At 48.1% G+C, this 27,075-nt stretch overlaps 2 protein-coding genes across 2 annotated transcripts; one reads left to right on the top strand and one right to left on the bottom strand.

Moving 5' to 3' along the window:
• Window positions 1-2,452: 2,452 nt before the first annotated feature.
• Window positions 2,453-4,221, top strand: LOC119281840 (ETHYLENE INSENSITIVE 3-like 5 protein). Its single transcript, XM_037562260.1, has one exon. The coding sequence runs from the start codon at window positions 2,682-2,684 to the stop codon at window positions 3,993-3,995; it is 1,314 nt and encodes a 437-aa protein (XP_037418157.1). The 5' UTR covers window positions 2,453-2,681; the 3' UTR covers window positions 3,996-4,221.
• Window positions 4,222-7,698: 3,477 nt separating this feature from the next.
• LOC119277859 (PTI1-like tyrosine-protein kinase 1) lies at window positions 7,699-11,685 on the bottom strand. The gene is made up of 9 exons (XM_037559189.1): window positions 11,564-11,685; window positions 10,527-10,655; window positions 10,131-10,381; window positions 9,854-9,980; window positions 9,445-9,718; window positions 8,641-8,773; window positions 8,444-8,530; window positions 8,169-8,331; window positions 7,699-8,089 (listed from the first exon to the last, which is right to left on the bottom strand). The coding sequence occupies exons 2-8, from the start codon at window positions 10,624-10,626 to the stop codon at window positions 8,194-8,196; spliced, it is 1,110 nt and encodes a 369-aa protein (XP_037415086.1). The 5' UTR covers window positions 10,627-10,655; window positions 11,564-11,685; the 3' UTR covers window positions 7,699-8,089; window positions 8,169-8,193.
• Window positions 11,686-27,075: the final 15,390 nt, after the last annotated feature.

Below are 27,075 nucleotides of genomic sequence, written 5' to 3'. Positions count from 1 at the left end.
TACAACGGCGCCACCCGACAGCGGTGTTGCAATCAGCACCAGCCGGAGCTGGAGACGACGTAAATAGCTGCAACCGGCACCTACTCAAGGTGCTTCAACTGCTTTGAAAAAAGTTTCTACCGGCATAGAAAAAAGCTTCAACCATGGAGAAAAGCTACAACCGATGTAGAGGAAAAGCTTCAAACGTGAAAAAAATGTTTCAACCGGCGACGAGAAAAGCTTCGATCGAAATGAGAAAAAGCTTCACCCGGCGTGTAAAAAAGCTTCAACCGTTGTGAAAAAAGCTTCCACCGTGAAGCTTCCAAAACTGCGCCGTCTGCTGACGATGCTATGAGTGGCGACGCCGGGAGCTATGGCCGGCGGCATGGTGGTGCAGCGACGGGCGTGCTACGACGGCGGCGAGTAGTTGCTACCAGGACAGAAGCATCATGCATTCTACGACACTGGACAGTACTGCTACGAGGGCAACGTCGTCCTGCTGGAACCGGCGGGGACAGCGAGCGATGGCGAGACGGCGGTGCTTCAAGGTGGGGGCGCTCCCGTATCCATGGCAAGGGAGGTTGCTGTAGGGATGTCAATGGCAGAAGAGGGCTTTTTTCTGTTTTGTTGACGGACTAAGAGCAACTCTAGCAGACCCCGCATCCGGCGCAAACCCGCATAATTCCGGCGATTATACGGGCTAGGCCCATTTTTCTGGCCAGACCAGAGCCCGCATCAGTTTCCGGTCCGTAAAAAAATTTGCCGCAGCCCGCAAACGCAACCCCGAGCCACTATAACTACGGGTTTGCGGGGCAGATGCGGGTCGAAACCCTATCCTCCCGCAGCCGCGTTCCCTCCAATTCCCCACCGCGCCGCTCGATTCCTCGCCGCCGGCGAGCCTTGAACCACCATGGCCGACTCGGGGGATGAGGCGGAGCGCCGCCGCCGCACCAGATCTGACGCAGCGTGCAAGCGGGGGGCGCGTCGGTGGCTCAACCAGGGTGCCCGGCCGCCGCCGGCATTCAACCGGCGCGAGCTCGACGAGTTCGAGCTCGAGCGCGCCCGTCGCCACCGCGCCTCCTCCGGCAACTGGTCCGCAGGGAGCTCATCCGGCCATGGGTCCGCGGGGTGCTCATCCGCGGGGTGCCCATCGAGCTCGCGGCTCGTTCCGGTGAAGAGGGAGCCGGAGGAGGCCGTGCCCGATGCGCCGCCGTGCCGAGGCGTCATCGGACCCGAGGACTACCTCCCACCGGGGCAGGAGGAGCTCCTCGAGCACGACGTCCTCGAGCGGTCGGCGAGGGTCAGGAGGAGATGGAAGAGCGCATCCGGCGCGAGCTCGAGTACGAGCGGCTCTTCCTCGAGACGGGCCTCACGGCATCGCAGGCGCACGCATCGAAGGAGGCTGACCTGCGCGTGATGAAGGCGGAGCAGGCGAAGATCTACATTGAGGTCGACTCCGACTCCGACTGATCGCCGTCGGTGGGCAGCTACCGCAGGAGCTCCGCTGAGCTCAATTTTGTTGTAGTGGTGCGGTAGCGTAGGCCCTGTCTAGCATATCTAACCTTTATGTATGTATGTGCCATGTATGAACTTATTATGCGAAGAACCATCTATGCGAGCGAGCTGCTGCTTAAATTTCTCGCGAGAAACAACTTTTTTTTAAAAAAAATAGGGGTTTATTTGCGGTTTCTAGTCTGCCGCTGCAAAATTCGGCCTGCATAACCGCCCTCATGCGACCTGCAAACACATTTTAGAGGTCGGCAAAATGCGGGGTCTGCCAGAGTTGCTCTAAGAGGAACAGCATGATTCGATTTTAGAGCTAATCGTACGGCACGATTTGTTTCAATCATGCGGCTGCTAGGGGACCGGCCGAAAGTTTCGGCCGGTCCGCCGGCGCCTAGTACGGTAGTACCCACCCACAGCAAAGCCAACTATGGTAGAAACGTAACAGTTAGGGTTCTTCGAAGGCAGCTCTTCAAAAATAAAATATGCATTTTCATTTTTTTTATAATAGTGTCCACAAAACAATCAGGTATCCGATAATGCAATATCGTCCAGCAAAGTGATCTTTCTTTTATGTTTTGAAACATGACTAAGCTATCCTTTTTCTTCTTTTTTTGAACATGACAAAACTATCTGTGTTTGCTGGTTCTTCCATAGCGTGTATTTTTAAGAGCGAGTATGTGTACCGCTTGGCAGCCGCTGCTTAGAAAATTTGCATGGTTGCACGCATGCCTGTCACGCGGCCGCCACCACATTGCATCCACATGAACGCATATCAAAACCATACACGTAAACGACTAAACAAAGTGAGACCGGAACGGAGCAGAATATTTTGCCGGCATTTTTCGATCCATATCCAAACCATGTGCGCACGCCCGCTAGCTAGCTCGCCTAGAGCCTGGAACACGAAGGCAGCACGCACTTACACAGAAACATAGAGCTCAAATTCCCGAGACGTCCTTTGGCCAGATTCATGGCATGGGCTCGTAGCCACGCCACGACATCACCCGGCCGCCGGCCCGGGCGGCCACTGAATTCTCCTCGACTGGCCACGTCGACCGCGGGCGGGCGCGCATATAAATAGCTCGCCGGTGCAACCATTCGTTCGTCATAGATCTTGTGCTAACTATCAGTTACTCCTTGGATAAAGGCATTCACGGCAGGAGGCCTCTTTCTGCAGAGTTGGCCACTTGGCCGGCATGGAGCACGGGGACGGACCCGGCGGTCCAGACCCTGGCGGGCAGCAGCGGGAGGAGGAGATCAGTGACTCCGAATCAGGCTCTGAATCGCTCGAGATCTCCGACCTCAAGAAGCGCATGTGGAAGGACCAGATGCTGTTGACGAGGCTCGAGGGCCGCACCGGCGCCAAGGGCGTGGCGCCGGCTCCAGCTGCCGGCGCATCTTCCTCGTCGTCGTCGGGCCAAGAGGAGCCTCCCGACGTGCGGTGCCGCCGCAAGGCCATGCTGCGCGCGCAGGACGGCGTGCTCCGGCACATGCTCAGGATGATGGAGGCCTGCAACGCGCGCGGGTTCGTGTACGGCGTCATCGACGAGGCCGGCGAGCCCATGTCCGGCTCCTCCGACAGCCTCCGCGGCTGGTGGAAGGAGAACGTGAGCTTCGACCGCGCTGGCCCCATGGGCCTGGCCGGCCCCATGGGCGAGAGCCCGATCGCCCTGGCCTCCTCCCTCCATCGTCTCCAAGACATCCAAGACAGCACGCTCGGATCCGTGCTCTCTGCGCTCATCCAGCACTGCGAGCCGCCGCAGAGGAGCTTCCCGCTGGAGCGCGGCCTGGCGCCGCCGTGGTGGCCGACGGGGCACGAGCCCTGGTGGGGCACGCAGGGCGAGATGCAGGCCCACCAGGGCGTGCCACCGTACCGGAAGCCGCACGACCTAAAGAAGGCGTGGAAGATCTCCCTGCTGAGCGCGGTGATCAAGCACATGAGCCCGCGCTTCGACCAGATGCGCAAGCTCGTGTGGCAGTCCAAGCGGCTGCAGCAGAAGATGAGCGCCAAGGAGTCCGAGACCTGGTCCAAGGTGCTTAGGCAGGAGGAGGCGCTCAGCAGCCGGCTAAAGAGCTCGCTGCGGATCACGCCGTTCGATCAGGAGGAGGAGGAAGAGGAGGAGGAGGAGGTGAAGAAGAAGAAGGTTGGGAAGGAGAGGGACGACGATGGTCTGGAGAGCGTTGTGCGCGGCGCGCAGGACAAACGCAAGCGCGAGATCTCTCGCACCGGCAGCTCCGGTGGGAGCGGATCAGAGCTGACCATAATGCCGCCGGATCAGCTCGCTGCTGCAATCACAGAGGAGAGCCGGAGCCCGATCGACGAGCTCATGAAGCTTTACTACGGCTGCATGCAGGGGGTCGAAAGCTACGGTGACCGGGAAAAGGACGATCTGACACCGATGCATTCCGTAGTGCTCGGAAACATAGATGAGGTGGCGCAGGATGTGCTCTTTGATATCATCGGGAGCTGCCCTGAAATAGATGATGTGCTGCGCTTGATGGGGGAGTGACATAGCCACGCAGTCAGTTGTCCTACCTATGTTACGCACGGTTATTAGTTAGGAGTATTATTGAATACTGTTACTGCACTATTTCCATATTGGGGTTGCTTTTTCGTTTTGAGATGTTGGTATTGTTAGTTAGGGAAGGGTATTTCATATGTCATGAAATAACGCGTATGATCATTTCTCTTATGTGACAACTTTGTACTAAATCAGCGACATTTTGTGCTAGTGGCCCGGGAATTTTGTGTTGAATTGAATATTGTAACGTATGCAATCCAAACAATCTTGTCTTTGAGTGGTTTCGACCAGATCTTATGTATGCAAGTGGTTGATGATCAGATGTTGTCTTCCGGTGGGGCAACGTCGATGTTGGCACCGATGGGGACGAGGCTGTCCCCGGACCGGCCAAAGAAGGCAATCACAATGTTGCGGTTGCCATTTTCCGGCAGTGGCATGCGGAAGGCGGGCCGAGCCGGGCACCCTTAGGGTCCGTACTCTGAGTTGTTCGTCGATAGTCTAAGGAAGGTGATACTGTAGTCGTCGGTGGTGCGGCTGATGTGGTTCACATATTCGCCTTGAGTATCGAAAACTGCACGCAATACAAGAAAAAAGACAAGTGCAAGAGAAGGATAGAGCAGAAAGGAAATCATGAAGGTAAGGAACAATGGCTTCTACTACCCAAAACCTATCGTCAACCTTGATGCACAATACGAAATTCGAACACAACGTCCCGTCCTCCCTTGCCTTGGACAAAGTTGTTTCAAAGACAACAACCGCGCCCGATGCCATGTCAAATCTTGCTATCTGAAAGTGTTGGGACGATTAGAACTTGATCGCGAGACAACGGCTTAAGGGCATCTTTAACACGGACCTTCAAAACAGTCGAAAACGTCCGGACTGAGGTGTTCACACGCTGCAAGCCATCCAAGGCGGCACTTCATTGGTCCGCGGATGCTTGCATTTGTCTGAAATGCTCACCGTATATTACAAAAAAGTTCAGCATGCATGCATTATTAAAATGTCCATCATATACTGTATTACAAAAGGGTCTGTCTATGTCAATGTATAGGAAAAAAATTGTTCAGAATAAAAACCGTTCGATAAAACCGGGCACTACAGGAAACCGGTCGCTACAGTGTTGGGCCGCAGTGAACCAGTTCATTACGTTGTTGGTACCTACTACAGTGCTTTTTTTTAGACAATGGTCCCTAAGTGCTGTTTTGATTTCTCTTCCCAGCATCCAAAATGGGCTGGCCTTTTCGAAGGCACGTCAAATTGACGCTCACGACGTCTTATTGGAGCTATTGTGGATTCTTTTTATCGGGAGTTCTCGTGGTTTCTGTTCGGTCGTGCGTCCCGAGTAAAACGGGAGCACCAGCTGCGGTTACTGCTTCGGCGGAAACCGCAATCACTTTTCTGTCGCTCAGACCCGTATATCTATCCTCCTCATTTTCTCTCCTTCATTCTTTCTCTTTTGCCTTCGTCGCGCTCCACCATCCCGCCCGTCATGCCACACCCTTGCCGAAACTCTACTTCTTCGTCACCCTGCTTCTCCTTCGTAGTTGTTCAACCCATCTCCTTCGATCGCCCCGCCAGGTACTATCCGCTGCTATACTCATCATGCACGACAACTGTTCGATGAACTGACGGAGCTAAGAAAGTTGTTCCTTCTTCTTTCAATCAATGGATTCTGATTTGGAGTATATATACGAACACTATGTTGAGTCGTCCGACGGCTCATCCGATGAGGAGGACTAAAGGGATGAGATAGCAATGATGCAGGCGGTCCTTGAAGGCGCGGAGGGTCATCGAGTGCTCAACCGCAACAGGGCGCGTGGCCATTCGACACTGATGTCCGACTACTTTGCCCCTGATGCACTCTTCGCTAACCATTTTCGCCGGCGTTTTCGGATGGCAAGACTGTCTTTGATCGTTTGTACCATGGCGGTTCTATGATGACTACTTTGTCTTCAAGAAGGACGTCGTGGGAACGATTGGATTCTCTGGTTACCAGAAGTGCACGGCCGCACTCTTGATGCTTGCATATGGCATGGTCGCTGAATCGTGTGAAGAGTACCTGCGGAGATGCCATGGTCAGGTTTGCAACTGCCGTGATCGAGGTGTTTGGACCTCAGTACCCGAGAGAACCAATCATGGCAGACATGCTCTTGGCAATCTGAGAAGCAAGAGGGTGGTCCGGTTTTCTTGGATCTCTTGGTTGCATGCATTGAAAATGGATGAACTGTCCGAAGGCTTTACAAGGGCATTATCAGGTTCATGTTAATAAGCCCACCATCATTCTTAAAGCGTTGCATCACATGATCTTTGGATTTGGCATGTTTTCTTTGGCATATGTCTGGGTCTCATAATGACATCAAATGTGCTGCAATGATCACCTGCTTGCGAGGCTAACTGAAGTAAAAGCTCCCTCTTGCCAACATGAGTACATATCTGGTTGATAGTATCTATCATGTGTGGACTATCTTTGTCAGCACTATCTCTAACCCAGTTGGCCAGAAAAGTCTTACTTTGCTCAAAGACAAGAAGCAGCTAGAAAGGGCATTTGGATTTCTGCAACCCCGTTTTGCAGTTGTTCGTGGACCTGCTAAACAATGAGATCCGGAGACCTTGTGGGAGGTAATAACATGTTGTGTGATCATGCACAACATGATCGTCGAGGATGAGGATGAGGATGCTGCCGCGGCTCAGAATTTGAGAAGATGGGTGATCCTATAGAACTTCCAGACCAGAATCCGACCACATTTGAAGAGTTTATTCAAATGCATCAACAAATCCCGCATCGACCAACTCACGAGCAGCTGACTAAATATCTGATTGAGCATCTGTGGGCGGTTAAAGGGGACAACAATGTAGGAATGTAATATTTGAACCTTTTCAAATTTGAACTGCTGTATCTGCAGATTTCATAGGCAGGACCAGAGGGCCGCCCTTCTGGGAGCAAGTGCATGAAAAGTTTCATGCGGGAAAGCACATTGCGCCCTATGACATGTACATTATGCGACCACACAACGTGAGATAGTTGTCGTATCGCTGGCACGCTATCTAGGTCAGCGTCATCAAGTTCTGCAACTTGGTCAGTCAGCTCAAGGGAAGATGGCCATTGCACGCGGGCATGGGGGAGATGGTAAGTTTTACTTCCTCTTGCTAAACTTGTTGATTGATTCATTCACTCAATGTTGGTCTACACATTATATGTAGCCCGCAGGCGTCACCGTGTTGTACCACAGGTAAGAGGAACGGTCATTTACGTGCACACACTACTGGATGAAGCTGAAGAGAAGTATGTGTGGGAGGACATGATTCGTTCCTGAAAAACTTCGACATCCGGGATCTAGTCGAATTTGAGGCCTTGTTGTACTAAACTTAATTTGCATTCTAAGTGTGGATGGTTTGTGCTATTTTCTATCCGAATTATGATAAAATTGGCTGATTCGCATGAATTTCATTCAGTTAGTTAAAATACGTTTTGAAATGTATGCAGCTAGCGTTGGATAGCTGCCTCCAGTCCGAGGACAAATGCAAGAGGTTTTTTGTTGGTTGCCGTTGGAGATGCCCTAACAAGGTAAACTGCAATAGGCTAACCGTTTGATGCGAGGGAGCAGCACTATAAACCAGTTGAAAATACCGTAGTTGTTCCCACGTATGCAGACTACACGATCTTAGTGAAGGATCTATAATGAGAATCAAGAAATCATAACCCCAAGGACAGTAATAGAGGAAACATTGTTCCTCAGCTGACCCACGGCCAGGAGGATCGTAAGAAAGGTATTTCGTCCCTATAGTTAGGCCAAAAGTAGCACGACAGGAAGTTCTACAATCAACGAATGTGAAAAATGCAGATATTGTTCTCTACAGATAATTCCCAAGTTTTAGAGATACACTACTACTAGGAAAGGACGTCTCTGTGTTCCGCCAAAGCCACACGTCTTAATTTAGTTAGTTATATAAAGTGATCTGACAAGGCTCCAATTTCCTCATATCTTGACTTGCATATCATCAGATTTCGGTAAAACAGATAGCAGCATGAGGCAAGCGGATGGACTATCTTCGTGCAGGCCATCTTCAGTTAAAGAGGTATCCTGCGCGATGACACAAACATAACTCTTAGCACCTTAAACATGCGATGAGATATCCAATGACAGAACCGTATGGACTAACTTATTTCTTTGGTTAATTCTGTGGATCAACTGTCCAGAGCTGCTGCTGGTGCAGGTGGAGTCTGCCTGCTCAAGGTAAGGGGAGATAAAGCCTTCACCACAATGCTCATGCTTGGACGGAACTCAGCTTCATATTGCACACACAGAGCTGCTACCGCCCCGAGCTGTATTAAGGTGCGAAGGTGAAAAGTGTGAAAACAGAGAAGAGTAAGTTACAAGTTGTCAAGCTAGTGGATACACAAAAGAGGGGGCAAGCGACAAGAGGAGTAGGGAGACCTTTGCAAGTCCCTTTGGCGGATATTCACCCTCCAACCGGGGATCTATGCAACCCTTCACCTTGTCTTCGGTCAATCTTGGTGTAGCCTGCACAACAGAAGCTATATGCTCAGAGAACTGGTTAACAAAGTCCGCAGTGAAGGATGGGGATGTGTCGTGTTATTATGAGAAATAAGTAACTATGATGTGAGCATTACCCATGTAACCAGGCTCTGCTGCCCTCGAGGCGCTGTATGGTCCACAGGCTTTCTTCCTGTCAGAAGTTCCAAGAGAACAACCCCAAAACTATACACATCACTTTTCTGGGTCAGCTGACCAGTCATTGCATACCTAGAAAGTTCATATCATTACAAAACATTAGTTATACACAAATACAGTATTCTGTAATATCAGAATTCTGTAGACAATTGTATCACTTCAAGAAAGGTTTTATGTAACGAGTACCCCCCAGTATTAGTGTTTACTGCAGGTGGAGTTTACAGGTTTCTGGCCAGTCACAGAACTGGTTAGATTTGAACTACAACCACGACAAAACTTATGGAACGGAGGGAGTAACAGATAAAATACATAAATATTTGTGGCTGATTCTGACCAAGTACAGGAAGCTTGGTTGCCTCCATCTGGTCAACTTGATTCTTTTTGGGATTGGTAATTGAGTATAAACCAGTTTTATCTGGTCAAACAAAATCCAAACAGAGGAGAAGTAACAACAGGCTGACGGATTCTACAACGGCACAAGTTTCACAGCACATTGCTATCAATGCAAAGTGCAAAAATGTATAAATATATGCCAGGGAATGATTAAATTCTAATGTTGTTGATAGATGTGCTTATCTGTTATCATTTTTTAACCTCTGCTTTGAACAAGCAATGCAATCAATCTTTTACAGAATCGACTAGACAAGTTCGCACTCCAAAGAGAACTATATTTTAGCAATAAAATAGTTACCAAAGTATTAATTCATCACGGATTTGGAAGTTTGGAAGTACAGGATTCTTACTCTGGGGCGTGATAACCGAAGGTTCCCAACACACGAGTAGAATGCAAACGAGCAGCCATATCTGGAGCCTGATTTGAAAGATTGAAGTCTGCAATCTTGGCCTTGAAGTCCTCAAATAAGAGGATGTTACTGGATCTAACATCTCTGTGTACAATAGAAGGCTGGACCTTCTCGTGCAGATATTCAAGTCCTTTGGCAGCATCAACAGCAATTTTCATTCGCTGCATCCAATTAAGTGGTGGACCAGGTTGTGCACCTTGTACTCCTTTTCTTCCTGTTAGCACAAGTTAAAGACGTAATTGCTTACAAATAATCCACAATAGTTGTACCACCCCAATCTCCAAGCTCCCAACGAGAATAGGAAATTTTGTATCAAACTGTGTAGTATGATGGATATGCGTAATCATACCATGTAGAACATCATGCAGAGACCCCATGGTGGCAAACTCATAGGCTACTATGCGAAGGTTACGCTCCATACAGTATCCCAATATATCTACGAAGTTCTCATGTTTCAATCTCGAAACCAAGGAAACCTAGCATCAGAAAGTATGGATCATTGCTGATGGACTCTTCATGCATTTTCAGAAAAATATACATATTTAAAATTAGAGAACACTTCATGCATTAAGAAGTGTCAGTTGTATAACCAGAAGAATAATTCCAATCTTCAATAGTAAGCCAACCTGAGTCGAGAATTCTGATATGGGCTCATTTTCAGTAGAATCAAGTTTCTTCACTGCCATTTTTGTCCCATTATCAAGGACAGCGTAGTACACTCTCCCATAAGACCCTTCGCCTATTAAAGCCTTTGCCCCAAAATCATCAGTTTTCTCTATTAATTCATCCAAAGATAGAACAGGAATATTGATAGAGGGAGCTGAATCTTGTGGCTCGGCTTTCACAGTAGCAGAATCTTTCAAACCCTTTCTCATTCCTTGAAAAAAGCAGAGGAAATAACATCAAATTCTCTGTGGAATGGTGAATGTCAGACAAACCACCAGAACAGAGCTATAAGTTCAAGTGTCATGATAACTGTAAACTAGCAAGCAAATGATACAATCAAGGTAAGATGAATGTACCATCTGCGTTATTTGTTGAGGCCTTGGCCTTGGCCTTGGCATGCCCATTTTCATTCTCATCAAACTCAGCGGCTTGACAGCAAATGCAGCGACGCCACATTACTCTCTCTTTGCCTTGTTTCACCCCTACTATGAAAAGCACATACATGAATTTTATCACGAAACATATTACAGGATCAACACAGGAGCATATTCAACTTTAGACCTAAGATGTCATCTCCTGACCAATGAAGCCGACCAAAAATGCCATAGAAGTTCACAAACAACAGAAGCATAAATTCTAGAACAACAGCATTTGAACCACCATCTACGTTCAGAAGGAGCATCAGTTTTAAAGTTTTTTTGTTCGTTTAAGCGGTTTATGTCAGCATTTTGAAACATCAAAGTTGTTCCCGATGGCAGCAAAGCATTTCGATGTCAGAAACAAATTCTGAAAGAACCTAGAACCAGAAATCATCTCACCGATTATAAAAGCGTAAATCAGCTAGACTTTGCTCTATCCGGGACCAACGAATTTGCACATATACATATCACATAGATCATACTACAGCGCGGGATTTCTGCAACCATTTCAACTGAAAATAAACTGCGCCATCTGACAGAAATTCCCAACCCAGACTACAAAAATCACCTCGCATATAAACTCCAAACACTAGAAATTTCACTACCAAACCCGGCATCTGCGACCTCCCTACACACAGCCCACACCAACTTAGACAGACAGTGGCTGGCCGACTACGAGCGCCGAGATCCAGGGCATCGAACCATGATCGCAGAGAACCACAAAACCACACACCTAACCTAACAAATCGCTTCCCCACCACGAACCCGCGCCTAACCCCGGTCAACCGCGGAGAAAGAGCGCGCGCGCGGCATCCCCGCCCGCGCCCCAAACGCCGGCGGCCGCAAAACCCCCACCGGTTCGATTTGATCGCGCGCATTTCCGGGAGACGGAGCGGAGGAGGAAGGGACCGTCGAACGGAGTGGGAGGCGGCGGGATTCCGGGGAGGGGGATTTGGGGGGCGCGGAGACCTTACCTGGAGGGGTCGGCGGCGTTGCTTACTTTGGTCGGCTTCGTCGTCTCGGGGGCTGGGAGGAGGCGGAGACGGAGGCGGTGGTCGCGTTTTTATAGCGTTTCGCTCTCTTTCCCTTGCCTTTTTGAACTCTTCTTTTCTTTTTGTTTTTGTTTTTGTGTTGGGAGTTTGTCTACTGTGTTTACCTTCGAGCTGGCGAGAAAACGGAACGGCCGGATGTGTCACTGCCAGTGGGTCCCCAGCGGGAGGGATGCTGCATGCCAGTGGGGGCGCATTTCACGCGTCTACGGGTGAGTGCCGGCTTTTCGGTTGGGTTTTGCAGGTTCAGGGCATTTCCAGCCGGCGCGGAAAAAACGGCCCAGTCGCATCTTAGGAGCCCGATTTTCGCGGGCTTGAACAGAAAACAGCGTTGGCGGATCCAGCCCGAACCCGGTGCGCTGGGGGGCACCCGGGGGCGCTGGGGCGAGCTGTTTTGGCGCGAAAAAGACGCGGGCCAGCCGCGTCAGCGGCTCGGCGCCTCGTCTTCCCCCAACGGCCTCGGTTCCCGCGGGGAATCAATGGCAAGGCTGCCGCCGGTCAGCCTTGCCATTGATTCCTCACGGGCGGCGCTTCACGGGGCGGCGCGCCGACGCCTCGCTTCCCTCGCACGCGTACACACGGGCGCGGCCCGGCTATAAAAGCCAGCGGCCTCCACTCGCTTGCGCCCAGACCAGTCCCCCCTCGCCACCGTCCACCCCCTCCCTTTCCCTGCCTCTCCCGAGCGCCGCCCTCCGGCCCCTCCCTCTACCTCTCCCGAGCCCACCCCGCCCCGCCATCGCCATGGCAGAACGCTTCCCCGGAGACGAGGCGGCGGCCAACGGCTTCGGCCGCCGTTCGCTCCGCGAACAGGAGTCCTGGCTCCTGTTCCAGGCGAACATCCCGGCGCCGCCGGACATGCGCGCCGGGCCATCGGGGTGGAGGCTCAGCGCCGGGGGAGTACCCATTCCCCCGTTGCCCGACGCCGTGGCGAAGCCGAAGTTCTTCGCCGAGGAGGTCGAGATCGTGCGCACGTCCCTCACCGACGCCCAACTCTCCCTCCCCCAGTACGCCGCCGACAACCACGCGGCCTGGGCGGCGTATTTCGAGCGCCGCCAGCAGCAGCGATTGGCGTCAAGGCCGAGCCCGCGGCGGAGTCGCCGCTCGGGCGGCGCACTCGCAGCGCCGGCATCATCATCAACGAGGGCGGCCGGCGCGCCTCGTCCTCATCTGCTCCTTCGCGCTTCGTCAAGCCAAAGACGGAGCCGGGACTGACGCAGGTGAAGACGGAGCCGGGGCTTGCGCCGGTGAAGGCGGAGTTCGACGACGACGACGCGACCCTAGAATGGGCGCGCCAGGACTCCATTGCGATGGAGAAGGCGCGCCGGGAGAAGGTGAAGGAGCGCCAGCGCGCCGCCCTGCGCCGCTTCGAAGAGCGCCGACGCGGCCGCGATGAAGACGGGGTCGTCGTCCTACGCGACAGCGACGACGACGACGACGCGCCGCCGCCAGTCCGCCATCGCGACGCCGGGTCCAGCAGGGGCGCCCGCGTCAAGGAGGAGAAGGCCGACGACGAAGACGATGGCGGCGACGACTTCAGCCCCTTTCTTTTTTATATTAGGTTATTAATGTCATGAAAATGGCGAATTTCGCCGAAATTTGCCATGTTTAGACGAAATTTGCCATGTTTAGCCGAAATTTAACTAGTTTTATCATAACTTCGCCGAACGTCTCATCTTTTTTTTAATACGCGCCTAGGGGCAGCCCTGGGGGCCGACTCGCCCCCAGGGACATTTTTTGCGCCGGCTCACCCCCAGGCGGCGCTTTTTGACGCTCCTTGGGGGGCCAACGGCTGGAGATGCCCTCAGGGATGCCCACGAGACCCACAAGCATCTAAAAAATCCCCTCAAAAAAGAGAAAACAGAGACGTCTGAAAAAAGTTTTTGATAAGCGCCTTACTTTTTTTCATTTAGCTATTTTTCAATTCTGCTCAGTCCCGCATGCATCGTGATGATTTTCATGTCATTGCCTGGTCTTGCACAATAATGATTGGTAATACAACTAATACCAAATTAAAATTCACTTAGATGTTGATTAAATACTCAAAAGTATTAAAAACAAGATTGAATGTGTTTCCTTATTTGCCATTACTCCTAGACTGGTCCCACAGATCAATACTAGTTTTTCTTGTGCAATTTGTCCTCACTCGTGCGCATCTGGACCAACTTCTCAGTCAGTCACCCATCCTAAAATTGCTCCACGCTGAACACGCTTAACTTTGAAGTTCTTTCTGAATGGGCTCTCGAAAAAGGAGAAATTCTTTATTGTTATGAGTAGTCTATCATCCCATTAAGTCAGGCTATCACATACATCCTCACTCAAAGGAACTGACGTTTTCGTCGGCCCACAGGAACATTCCTTCTTGGTACATGTCTGCGCGTTCAGTCCAACACATTTGGCATGCCGTGTGTCACGACTGGTCACAAACGTCATGCACAACATGACCGTGCACCTGACCCGCAAACATTCGTGTAACCACGAGGGTCGGCTCTGATACCAACTAGTAACGCCTCGGACACACCTGCCGATTACTGGCCGTTACTCCTAGCAGGATCTAGACTGACCCACAGATCAATACTAGTCTTTCTTGCACTTTGTCCTCACTCGCGCGCACCTGAGACCAATGCTACGTCTTGAGCTTTGGTTTTTCTTGAAGAGAAAAGGGTGATGCAGCATAGTAGCGTAAGTATTTTTCTCGGTTTTTGAGAACCAAGGTATCAATCCAATAGGAGGCTCCTCAAAAGTCCCACGCACCTACACAGACAAACAAAGAACTCGCAACCAACGCAATAAAGGGGTTGTCAATCCCTTCACGACCACTTGCGAAAGTGAGATCTGATGGAGATAGTATGATAAGATAAATATATTTTTTGTATTTTATAATATAGATTGGAAAATTAAAGATGCAAATAAAAGTAGATTGAAAGCTTATATGATAAAAGATAGACCCGGGGGGGCATAGGTTTCACTAGTGGCTTCTCTCAAGATAGCATAAGTATTACAGTGGGTGAACAAATTACTGTCGAGCAATTGATAGAAAAGCGAATAATTATGAGATTATCTAGGCATGATCATATATATATAGGCATCACGTCCGCGACAAGTAGACCGACTCCTGCTTGCATCTACTACTATTACTCCACACATCGACCGCTATCCAGCATGCATCTAGAGTATTAAGTTCATAAGAATAGAGTAATGCATTAAGAAAGATGACATGATGTAGAGGGATACACTCAAGCAATATGATATAAACCCCATCTTTTTATCCTCGATGGCAACAATAAAATACGTGCCTTGCAACCCTTTCTGTCACTGGGTAAGGACACCGCAAGATTGAACCCAAAGCTAAGCACTTCTCCCATGGCAAGAAAGATCAATCTAGTAGGCCAAACCAAACTGATAATTCAAAGAGACTTGCAAAGATAACTCAATCATACATAAAAGATTTCAAAGAAGATTCAAATATTATTCATAGATAAACTTGATCATAAACCCACAATTCATCGGATCTCGACAAACACACCGCAAAAAGAGTTTACATCGAATAGATCTCCATAAGAGAGGGGGAGAACATTGTATTGAGATCCAAAAAGAGAGAAGAAGCCATCTAGCTAATAACTATGGACCCGAAGGTCTGTGGTAAACTACTCACAACTCATCAGAGGGGCTATGGTGTTGATGTAGAAGCCCTCCGTGATCGATTCCCCCTCCGGCGGAGCACCGACGAAGGCTCCAAGATGGGATCTCGCGGATACAGAAGGTCATGGCAGTGGAAATTATGTTTCGTTGGCTCCCTGGATGTTTTCGGGGTACGTAGGTATATATAGGAGGAAGAAGTACGTCGATGGCCGCCTGTGGGGCCCAAGAGACAGGGGCGCGCCCTCCTATCTCCTGGCTGCCTCGTTTGCTTCTTGACTTGCACTCCAAGTTCTCCGGATCACGTTCGTTCCAAAAATCACGCTCCCGAAGGTTTCACTCCGTTTGGACTCCGTTTGATATTCCTTTTCTTCGAAATACTGAAATAGGAAAAAAACAGCAATACGGGCTGGGCCTCCGGTTAGTAGGTTAGTCCCAAAAATGATATAAATATGTAAAATAAAGCCCATAAACATCCAAAAAGGGTAATATAATAGCATGGAACAATCAAAAATTATAGATACATTGGAGACGTATCAAGCATCCCCAAGCTTAATTCCTGCTCGTCATCGAGTAGGTAAATGATAAAAACAGAATTTTTGATGTGAAATGCTACCTAGCATAGTTCTCAATGTAATTTTCTTTATTGTGGCATGAATGTTCAGATCCAAGTGATTCAAAATAAAAGTTCATATTGATAAAAGAAATAGTAACACTTCAAGCATACTAATCAAAGTAATCATGTCTTCTCAAAATAACATGGCTAAAGAAAGTTCATCCCTACAAAATCATATAGTTAGGCTATGCTTCATTTTCGTCACACAAAGATGTTCCCAAATTCTACACCCCCGGTGACAAGCCAAGCAATTGTTTCGTACTTCAATAATCTCAAACTTTTTCAACCTTCACGCAATACACGAGCGTGAGCCATGGATATAGCACTATGGGTGGAATAGAATATGATGATGAGGATTGTGTGGAGAAGATAAAAAATAAGAAAGTCTCATATTGACGAGGATAATCAACGGGCTATGGAGATGCCCATCAATTGATGTCAACATGAGGAGTAGGGATTGCCATGCAACGGATGCACTAGAGCTATGAATGAAAGCTCAACAAAAGAAAACTAGTGGGTGTGCATCCAACTTGCTTGCTCACGAAGACCTATGGCATTTGAGAAAGCCCATCGTAGGAATATACAAGCCAAGTTCTATAATGAAAAATTCCCACTAGTATATGAAGTGACAACCTATGAGACTCACTACATGAAGAACATGGTGCTACTTTGAAGCACAAGTGTGAAAAGGAGATAGTAACATTGCCCCTTTTATTTATTTTACTTTTTTTCTTTTTTTTTCTTTGGCCTTTCTTTTTTGGGGGGCTTTCTTTTTTTTCTTTTTCTTTTTTTTCTTTGGGCACAATGTTTTAATAATGATGATCATCACACTTCTATTGATTACAACATATGAATTACAACTCGAAACTAGAACAAGATATGACTCTATATGAATGCCTCTGGTGGTGTACCGGGATGGTGCAATGAATCAAGAGTAATATGTATGAAAAATTATGCATGGTGGATTTGCCACAAATACGATGTCAACTACATGATTATGCAATGGCAATATGACAAAAGTAATGCATGTCATGATGATGAACGGAACGGTGGAAAGTTGCATGGCAATATATCTCGGAATGGCTATGGAAATGCCATAATAGGTAGGTATGGTGGCTGTTTTGAGGAAGATATAAGGAGGTTTATGTGTGATATAGTGTATCATATCACGGGGTTTGGATGCACCGGCGAAGTTTGCACCAACTCTCAAGGTGAGAAAGGGCAATGCACGGTACCAAAGAGGCTAGCAATGATGGAAAGGTAAAAGTGCGTATAATCCATGGACTCAAGATTAGTCATAAGAACTCATATACTTATTGCAAAAATTTAGAAGTCATCAAAAATCAAGCACTACGCTGATGACCCACAAGTATAGGGGATCTATCGTAGTCCTTTCGATAAGTAAGAGTGTCGAACCCAACGAGGAGCAGAAGGAAATGATAAGCGGTTTTCAGCAAGGTATTCTCTGCAAGTACTGAAATAAGTGGTAACAGATAGTTTTGTGATAGGGTAAATTGTAACAAGTAACAAAAGTAAATAAAGTGCAGCAAGGTGGTCCAATCCTTTTTGTAGCAAAGGACAAGCCTGGACAAACTCTTATAATAGGAAAAGCGCTCCCGAGGACACATGGGAATATGGTCAAGCTAGTTTTCATCACGCTCATATGATTCGCGTTCGGTACTTTGATAATTTGATATGTGGGTGGACCGGTGCTTGGGTACTGCCCTTACTTGGACAAGCATCCCACTTATGATTAACCTCTATTGCAAGCATCCACAACTACAACAAAAGTATTAAGGTAAACCTAACCATAGCATGAAACATATGGATCCAAATCAGCCCCTTGCGAAGCAACGCATAAACTAGGGTTTAAGCTTCTGTCACTCTAGCAACCCATCATCTACTTATTACTTCCCAATGCCTTCCTCTAGGCCCAAATAATGGTGAAGTGTTATGTAGTCGATGTTCACATAACACCACTAGAGGTTAGACAACATACATCTTATCAACATATCAAACGAATACCAAATTCACATGACTACTAATAGCAAGACTTCTCCCTTGTCCTCAGGAACAAACGTAACTACTCAGAAAGCATATTCATGTTCATAATCAGAGGGGTAATATTGTGCAGAAAGGATCTGAACATATGATCTTCCACCAAATAAACCAACTAGCATCAACTACAAGGAGTAATCAACACTACTAGCAACCTACTAGCACCAATTCCGGACTTGGAGACAAGAATTGGATACAAGAGATGAACTAGGGTTTGGAGATGAGATGGTACTGGTGAAGATGTTGATGGAGATTGCCCTCTCCCGATGAGAGGAGCGTTGGTGATGACGATGGTGATGATTTCCCCCTCCCGAAGGGAATTGTCCCCGGCAGAACAGCTCTGCCGGAGCCCTAGATTGGTTCCACCAAGGTTCCTCCTCATGGCGGCGGAGTCTCGTCCCGAAAGGTTCTCTTCTATTTTTTTTCTCATCGAAAGACTTCATATGGGAGAAGATGGGCGTCGGAGAGCCACCAGGGGGCCCACGAGGTAGGGGGCGCGCCCAAGGGGGGGGGGGCGCCCCCCACCCTCGTGGGCAGGGTGTGGGCCCCCTGGCCTTCATCTTTGGCGATGATTTGTCTTTACTTATTCTAAGGTATTTCGTGGAGTTTCAGGACTTTTGGAGTTGCGCAGAATAGTCCTTCTATATTTGCTCCTTTTCCAGCCCAGAATTCCAGCTGCCGGCATTCTCCCTCTTCATGTAAACCTTGTAAAATAAGAGAGAATAGCCATAAGTATTGTGACATAACGTGAAATAACGGCCCATAATGCAATAAATATCAACATAAAAGCATGATGCAAAATGGACGTATCAACTCCCCCAAGCTTAGACCTCGCTTGTCGTCAAGCGAAAAGCCGATAACAATAAATATGTCCTCATGTTTAGAGGTAGAGGCATCGATAAAAATAAAATACGGAGATGAAGACATCATGATTATTTCATAACAGCAACATATATAGATTTTGTCATATGATTACTCATGTTCAAGTGATGATCTTTTCACAAAGCCAAAGTATGAATCAGAAACCTTATTGGGCACCAACAGATTATACCCTTAGTCATTGAAGCAATTGCAATTTATCATAACATCGGAAAGAGTCTATGTCAGAGCTTAAAAGCAAGTCCACATACTCAACTATCACTTAGTCCTTCATAATTACTAACACTCACGCAATACTTGTGGTTACGGAGTTTTAATCAGACATAGAGAAAGATAGGGGCTTATAGTTTTGCCCCACAACCTTTTACCTCAAGGGTAATGTCAACAATAATAATTCATGCTCCCCCACATCCAGTTAGATATATATATCATGTTCTTTCCAACATGCTGAGCTTGCCAAAGGATAAAATGAAAAAGGAAGGGTGAAGATCACCGTGACTCTTGCATAAGGTAGAGGATAATAATAAAAGATAGGCCCTTCGCAGAGGGAAGCAGAGGTTGCCATGCGCGTTTAGGGTTGATGCACAAAATCTTAATGCAAAAGAACGTCACTTTATATTGCCCCTTGTATGTGAACCTTTATTATGCAGTTCGTCGCTTTTATTGCGTCCACAACAAGTTCGTACAAAATCATGCATATTTAGAGAGCAATTTTTATTGCTTGCACCGATGACAACTTACTTGAAGGATCTTACTCAATCCATAGGTAGATATGGTGGACTCTCATGGCAAAACTGGTTTAAGGGTATTTGGAAGCACAAGTAGTATTTCTACTTAGTGCTGAGAATTTGGCTAGCATGAGGGGGAAAGGCAAGCTCAACACGGTAGAGGATCCATGACAACATACTTTATCTCACATATAAGAAAACATAACCCATTATGTTGTCTTCCTTGCCCAACCTCAACTCTTTAGCATGTCATATTTTAATAAGTGCTCCCAATCATAAAAGATGTCAATGATAATATATCTATATGTGAAATCTCTCTCTCCTTATTACTTCCTATTAATTGCAATGATGACCAAAGCTATATTTGCCAACTCCCAACAACTTTAAATCATCATACTCTTTCTATGTGAAATCATTACTTTCAATAAGATCAATATGAACTCTTTCATTCTTTTTATTCTTTTTCTTCTAATCACCCAAGATCATGGCAAAATACTCAAGCCCTTGACTCAACACTAATATTTATTATATAGCTCACGGACTCGATTACAAAGAAGGATCATAAAGCAAAAACTCAAAACTAGATCATGCCATGACTTTATTCTACTAAATCAAGATACTACTAATAGGATCGAACTAAGAAAAACGGTAAAGATAGAAGTTGTGATGGTGATACTGAAGGAAATATGCCCTAGAGGCAATAATAAAGTTATTATTTATTTCCTTATTTCGTGATAAATGTTTATTATTCATGCTAGAATTGTATTAACCGGAAACATCATACATGTGTGAATACATAGACAAACATAGTGTCACTAGTATGCCTCTGCTCGACTAGCTCGTTAATCAAAGATGGTTAAGTTTCCTAACCATAGATATGAGTTGTCATTTGATTAACGGGATCACATCATTAGAAGAATGATGTGATTGACTTGACCCATTCCGTTAGCTTAGCACTTGATCGTTTAGTATGTTGCTATTGCTTTCTTCATGACTTATACATGTTCCTATGACTATGAGATTATGCAACTCACCGGAGGACCACTTTGTGTGCTACCAAACGTCACAACGTAACTGGGTGATTATAAAGGAGCTCTAGAGGTGTCTCCGAAGGTACATGTTGGGTTGGCGTATTTTGAGATTAGGATTTGTCACTCCGATTGTCGGAGAGGTATCTCTGGGCCCTCTCGGTAATGCACATCACTATAAGCCTTGCAAGCAATGTAGCTAATGAGTTAGTTACGGAATGATGCATTACATAACGAGTAAAGAGACTTGCTAGTAACGAGATTGAACTAGGTATTGAGATACCGACGATCGAACTCGGGCAAGTAACATACCGATGACAAAGGGAACAACGTATGTTGTTATGCGGTTTGACCGATAAAAGATCTTCATAGAATATGTAGGAGCCAATATGAGCATCCAGGTTCCGCTATTGGTTATTGACCGGAAACGGTCCTCGGTCATGTCTACATTGTTCTCGAACCCGTAGGGTCCGCACGCTTAAGGTTTCGATGATAGTTATATTATGAGTTTATGAGTTTTGATGTATTGAAGGAGTTCGGAGTCCCGGATGAGATCGGGGACATGACGAGAAGTCTCGAAATGGTCGAGACGTAAAGATTGATATATTGGACGACTATATTCGGACTTCGGAAAGGTTCCGAGTGATTCGGGTATTTATCGGAGTACCGGAGAGTTACGGGAATTCGCCGGGGAGAAGTATTGGGCCTTATTGGGCCATACGGGAAAGAGAGAGGGGCTGCCTAGGGCAGGCCGCTCGCCCCCCCAAGGCCTAGTCCGAATTGGACTAGGGGGAGGGGCCACACCCCCTCCTTCCTTCCCTTCTCTCTTCCCCTTCCTTCTCTCCTACTCCTACTAGGAAAGGAGGAGTCCTACTCCCGGTGGGAGTAGGACTCCCCCCTTGGGCGCGCCTCCTCCTCCTTGGCCGGCCCTCCTCTCCTTGGTCCTTTATATACGGGGGCAGGGGGACACCCCATAGACACACAAGTTGATCTTCGTGATCGTTCCTTAGCCATGTGCGGTGCCCCCCTCCACCATATTCCACCTCGGTCATATCGTAGCGGTGCTTAGGCGAAGCCCTGCATCGGTAGAACATCATCATCGTCACCACGCCGTCGTGCTGACGGAACTCATCCCCGACACCCTGCTGGATCAGAGTCCGGGGATCGTCATCAAGCTGAACATGTGCTGAACTCGGAGGTGCCGTACGTTCGGTACTTGGATCGGTCGGATCGTGAAGACGTACGACTACATCAACCGCGTTGTCATAACGCTTCCGCTTACGGTCTACGAGGATACGTGGATGTAACACCCATGATGCGGCTATATCTCCCACATGTCGAAGCATGACTTAGAGGCATAACCGCATGGTGGTTTTGTCGCAAGAAGGGTCATCTTCACACAATCCCATGTAATGAACAAGAATGGGATAAAGAGTTGGCTTACAATCGCCACTTCACACAATGAACAAATAAATCATACATCATTCAGAGTACACACATAGTCCGACTACGGACGTAGCCAAAAGAAAAGAAGATAACCCAACTACTAGATCCCCGACCGTCCCAACTGGGCTCCACTACTGATCAACATGAAACGAAGCATAGAAACAACCAAGATCTTCGTTGAGCTCCCATCTGAGCTCGGTTGCATCGCCTGCACTCGTATCATCGGCACCTCCAACTGTTGGTAGTATCTGGTGAGTCACGAGGACTCAGCAATCTCAAAACCCACGAGATCAAGACTATTTAAGCTTATTGGTAGGAAGTGATAATGAGGTGGAGTTGCAGCAAGCACTAAGCAAATATGGTGGCTAACATACGCAAATAAGAGCGAGAAGAGAGCAAACGGAACGATCGTGAAGCTAGCAATGATCAAGAAGTGATCCTGAACTCCTACTTACGTAAAACATAACCCAAAACTGTGTTCACTTCCCGGACTCCGCCGAAAAGAGACCATCACGGCTACACACGCGGTTGATGTGTTTTAATTTGAATCTGGTGTCAACTTCTCTACAATCGAATATTAACAAATTCCCATCTGCCGCATAACCGCGGGCACGGCTTTCGAAAGTTTATACCCTGCAGGGGTGTCCCAACTTAGCCCATCACAAGCTCTCACGGTCAACGAAGGATATTCCTTCCCCAGGAAGACCCGATCAGACTCGGAATCCCGGTTTACAAGACATTTCGACAATGGTAAAACAAGACCAGCAAGACCACCCGCTGTGCCGACAAATCCCGATAGGAGCAGCACATATCTCGTTCTCAGGGCACACCGGATAAGCGAAGCGTACAGGTACCGACGTAATCCAAGTTGCCAAGGAATGGCCCCGCACGGTGCTCTAGTTTGGACCAACACTCGGAGGAGCACTGGCCCGGGGGGGGGGTAAAATAAAGATGACCCCTGAGTCTGCAGAACCCAAGGGAAAAAGGCTTAGGTGGCAAATGTTAAAACCAATGTTGGGCCTTGCTGGAGGAGTTTTATTCAAAGCGAACTGTCAAGGGGGTCCCATAAATCACCCAACCGCGTAAGGAACACAAAATCAAGGAACATAACACCGGTATGACGGAAACTAGGGCGGCAAGCGTGGAACAAAACACCAGGCATAAGGCCGAGTCTTCCACCCTTTACCAAGTATATAGATGCATTAATTAAATAAGAGATATTGTGATATCCCAACATAATCCTGTCCATCATGAAGCAATCTTCAACTTCACCTGCAACTAACAACGCTATAAGAGGGGTTGAGCCAAAGCGGTAACATAGCCAAACAACGGTTTGCTAGGAAGGGTGAAAAGGTTAGAGGCTGACATGGCAATATGGGAGGCATGGTAAACAAGTGATAGGTAGCGCAGCATAGCGATAGAACGAAGCAACTAGCAAGCAAAGATAGAAGTGATATCGAGGGTAATGGTCATCTTGCCTGAGATCTCGCAAGGAAGAAGAACGAGTCCAAGAAGAAGTCGAACGAAACCTCACAACTCCGGAACGACACCGAAGCTAACGAGAGAAACAAACCGGAAAGAAGCAAGCAACATGGTAAACAACCATCACATAATCATGGCATGATGCACAATCAAGTATGATGCATGTCCGGTTTAAAAAGGCATGGCATGGCAATATGCACAAACAACACTACAAGTTAAGTGGAGCTCAATATGCAATGAGTTGCATATTGACGAAATAACACATCAATTATTTAGTTCTCTCTCGTTTATGTACCCAACAACATTAAATGTTATTAAACATGGCAACGGGTGAAGCATAATTAAACTACCTATCTAGGCAAGTTTAAGTGAGGCCGGAAACAACAAACAACAATTCCGGAAAATCCCCACATGTCATTTAGCAATTTAATGCAAACACAATTTTAAACATTTTAAATGTTGTTATCATGATGCGGATGACATATACAAGTTTTATGCAATTTTATGAAAATGTTGACATGAGCATGTTATGAAGCATTTGTCACCATGGTGCAACGAAAGGGGTGCCACGACAACGATAATGAAAATGGTGCCACGACAACATTTCGATGATCCGACAACTCGTCGAGATGTCGGTGCAAAAGAAAGTGTGGACGTACGGAACATGCAAAGATGGTGGGGGTGATCCCGGTTACCGGGTTCCCACGGGATGACGGCATGGCAAACGAGGAGGAACTTGCAAAGACCTCTCTCGGACATGGTGCAAACACGAGCATCTCATACATCACACAAGCATTCGTTCACGGGCGGTCGTCTCGGGGTTATACCTTCGAAGCGTGCATTTTCGAAGCGGTTCGAGTTCGGAGCGGTGTAGAGGAAGTAGGCGTTCACGGGACGTCGTGGAAGTAGTGGTACACGTTTCGTAGTTGTTCGGGGTCACGACGAGGAACTTGACGTCCACGGAATCTTCGAGGGTCGGCGGTAGTGGTACACGGGCTGTAGTGGAAGTAGTCGTTCTCGCGATGGTAGTGGAAGTAGTTGTACACGCTCATTTCGGAGAGGTACTTGACGAATCCAACGTCTTCGGGGCGACGGTAGTGGTACACACAACGTCGGGGTACTTGTCGGTCCGGTCTTGGCGGTGTAGATGTACACGTTGGAGAGGGACTTGTCGCATCACCGGGTGTAGTCGTACACGTTCGAAGCAGAACTTGGCGTATCCACGTACTTGGCGTTCCGGTGTGGTAGTCGTGGCACTAGACGTGTCACCCTGTAGTCGTGCGCTTGTCGGAGAGGATCTTGGCGCATCCAAAGCGAAGCAACACAAAAGGGCCTCAGGTCTCGGTGGTCAACAAACAGAGGCCGCCATGGATGGAACTGCGAGCAAAGGACGAACAACCTAGGCGAACAGATGCGCCCTTGAACTTGTGGTGGCGCCGAGCTGGATGGAGCTCGGCTCCTGGTGAGGAAGCGATGCAGGGGGCTAGCTGAGCCGAGGCTAGACCGGTCGGGGCAGCAGGAGAGGCGGAGGCGAGCAGGACTTGGCGAAGGGCGGCGCGACAAGGGACTGCGGGGCTCCGGCGGGAGAGACTTGAGGCGCAAGGGTGGCGAGCTCGAGCAAATCCGACGAGGACGGGGCACCGGAGAAGGGACGGCGACGTCTTGGCGAGACTTGGGGACGAGCTCCCGGCGACGAGGCGTTGGCGTGAAGGCGAAGGCGGAGGCGCGGGGTGACATGGCCATGGCCGGAGCAACACAGGCAGGGTGGCGCGGCCATCACTGATGCGAGGGGAGAAGGGCGACGGGGAGGTCCTGTGGCGCGGCACCAAGGGCGGCGAGGAGGTGGTCAGGCGTGGGGCTCCTGTGGCGCCATGGCTGCACGAGCTCGCAGACGGAGGTGCAGGCATGAGCAGCCGAAGGAGGGCGTCGGCGCGGGAGGAGAAGCAGGGCACGACGAGCTGTGGGCGACCGGTGAGGAAGTGGAGGCGCGAGGCGGTGGCGCGGTGGAGAGGCGACGCGAGGAGAGGAGGGGGAGACGAGCGAGAGGAAGGAGATGGGATCGAGAGGAGTCGAGGCAGGAGGCGGCGGAAGGGAACGAGGAGGAGGGATCGAGAGATGGGGATCGGGCTCTCTGGGGGCTATGGTTAGGAGCGGGGCGCGGCTGGGCCTTGGTCTTAGAGGCCGGCTGGGTTGCAGGCTCTCTCTCTCCCTTCCTCTCATACTTTCTTTAACATAAAAGAATTAGAGAGAAGAAAAGAAAAGGAGGGTTAGGGAAAGAAGTTGGACATGGGGATTATTTTTCCGGACTCATAAAAATGAGCTTGACCCAAGAAAAGTGGAGTGGGCAAGATTGCAAGAATTAAATTCAAAGTGATTTGAATTTAATTCAAATGGTTTGAACCAGGACTAGGATTTAGAAGTGTTCAAAAATGTTGAGAAAATAGGAGGAGCCTCGATAAATGGAGAAAGAATTATGGGGAAAGTTTGGAGAATGAACTTGAAGCAAAAGGCGTGAGAATTAAATTGCAAGTGTGTTTGAAGGTGGTTCCAAACTAATGGAATATTTCAATATAGCTCCCTAAAATATTGGGAGGATGTGTTATAAAGATAAATCACCATTGTGAATATCCCTCGATTTAAATGGACCGATGATCCATACAATTTATTTAGATGAGTTTTTAAAAGGGGGTGCAAGATGACATGATGCAATGCACATGATGCAGAGATGAATGCACGAACAAAACAAAAACACACGACGAAACTCAGAGTAGCTGGAAGTCTTCTGGAGCGTCGGTCTCGGGGCGTTACAGTGGACTACACTCTCCCCTCTCGTTGCTATGCATCACCATGATCTTGCGTGTGCGTAGGATTTTTTTTGAAATTACTATGTTCCCTAACAGTGGTATCAGAGCTAGGTTTTATGCGTTGATGTTATATGCACGAGTAGAACACAAGTGAGTTGTGGGTGATACAAGTCATACTGCTTACCAGCATGTCATACTTTGGTTCAGCGGTATTGTTGGATGAAGCGGCCAGGACCGATATTACGCGTACGCTTACGCGAGACTGGTTTTACTGCCGTGCTTTGCACACAGGTGACTAGTGGGTGTTAGTTTCTCCAACTTTAGTTGAACCGAGTGTGGCTACGCCCGGTCCTTGCGAAGGTTAAAACAACACTAACTTGACAAATTATCATTGTGGTTTTGATGCGTAGGTAATAACGGTTCTTGCTCAGCCCGTAGAAGCCACGTAAAATTTGCAACAACAAAGTAGAGGATGTCTAACTTGTTTTTGCAGGGCATGTTGTGATGTGATATGGTCAAGACGTGATGCTATATTTTATTGTATGAGATGATCATATTTTGTAACCGAAGTTATCGGCAACTGGCAGGAGCCATATGGTTGTCGCTTTATTGTATGAAATGCAAATGCCCTATAATTGCTTTACTTTATCACTAAGCGATAGCGATAGTCATAGAAGCAATAAATGGCGTAACGACAACGATGCTACGATGGAGATCGAGGTGTCGCGTCGGTGACGATGGTGATCACGATGGTGCTTCG

This window comes from Triticum dicoccoides, chromosome 3B, assembly GCF_002162155.2.
Source record: "Triticum dicoccoides isolate Atlit2015 ecotype Zavitan chromosome 3B, WEW_v2.0, whole genome shotgun sequence".
Taxonomy (NCBI): Eukaryota; Viridiplantae; Streptophyta; class Magnoliopsida; order Poales; family Poaceae; genus Triticum; species Triticum dicoccoides.
Note: the sequence above shows the minus strand (reverse complement) of the source record. Positions and strands in the feature narration are given on the sequence as shown.

What these genes read in the sequence shown, in the direction of transcription:
- LOC119281840 (XM_037562260.1), top strand. Translation starts at nt 2,682, where the DNA reads ATGGAGCACGGGGACGGACCCGGCGGTCCAGACCCTGGCGGGCAGCAG.
- LOC119277859 (XM_037559189.1), bottom strand. Translation starts at nt 10,626, where the DNA reads ATGTGGCGTCGCTGCATTTGCTGTCAAGCCGCTGAGTTTGATGAGAAT. An exon ending in CTCAACAAATAACGCAGATG is followed by an intron (nt 10,382 to 10,526) that starts GTACATTCATCT and finishes GCTTTTTTCAAG; the next exon opens with GAATGAGAAAGGGTTTGAAA. An exon ending in TCTGCATGATGTTCTACATG is followed by an intron (nt 9,719 to 9,853) that starts GTATGATTACGC and finishes TTGTGCTAACAG; the next exon opens with GAAGAAAAGGAGTACAAGGT.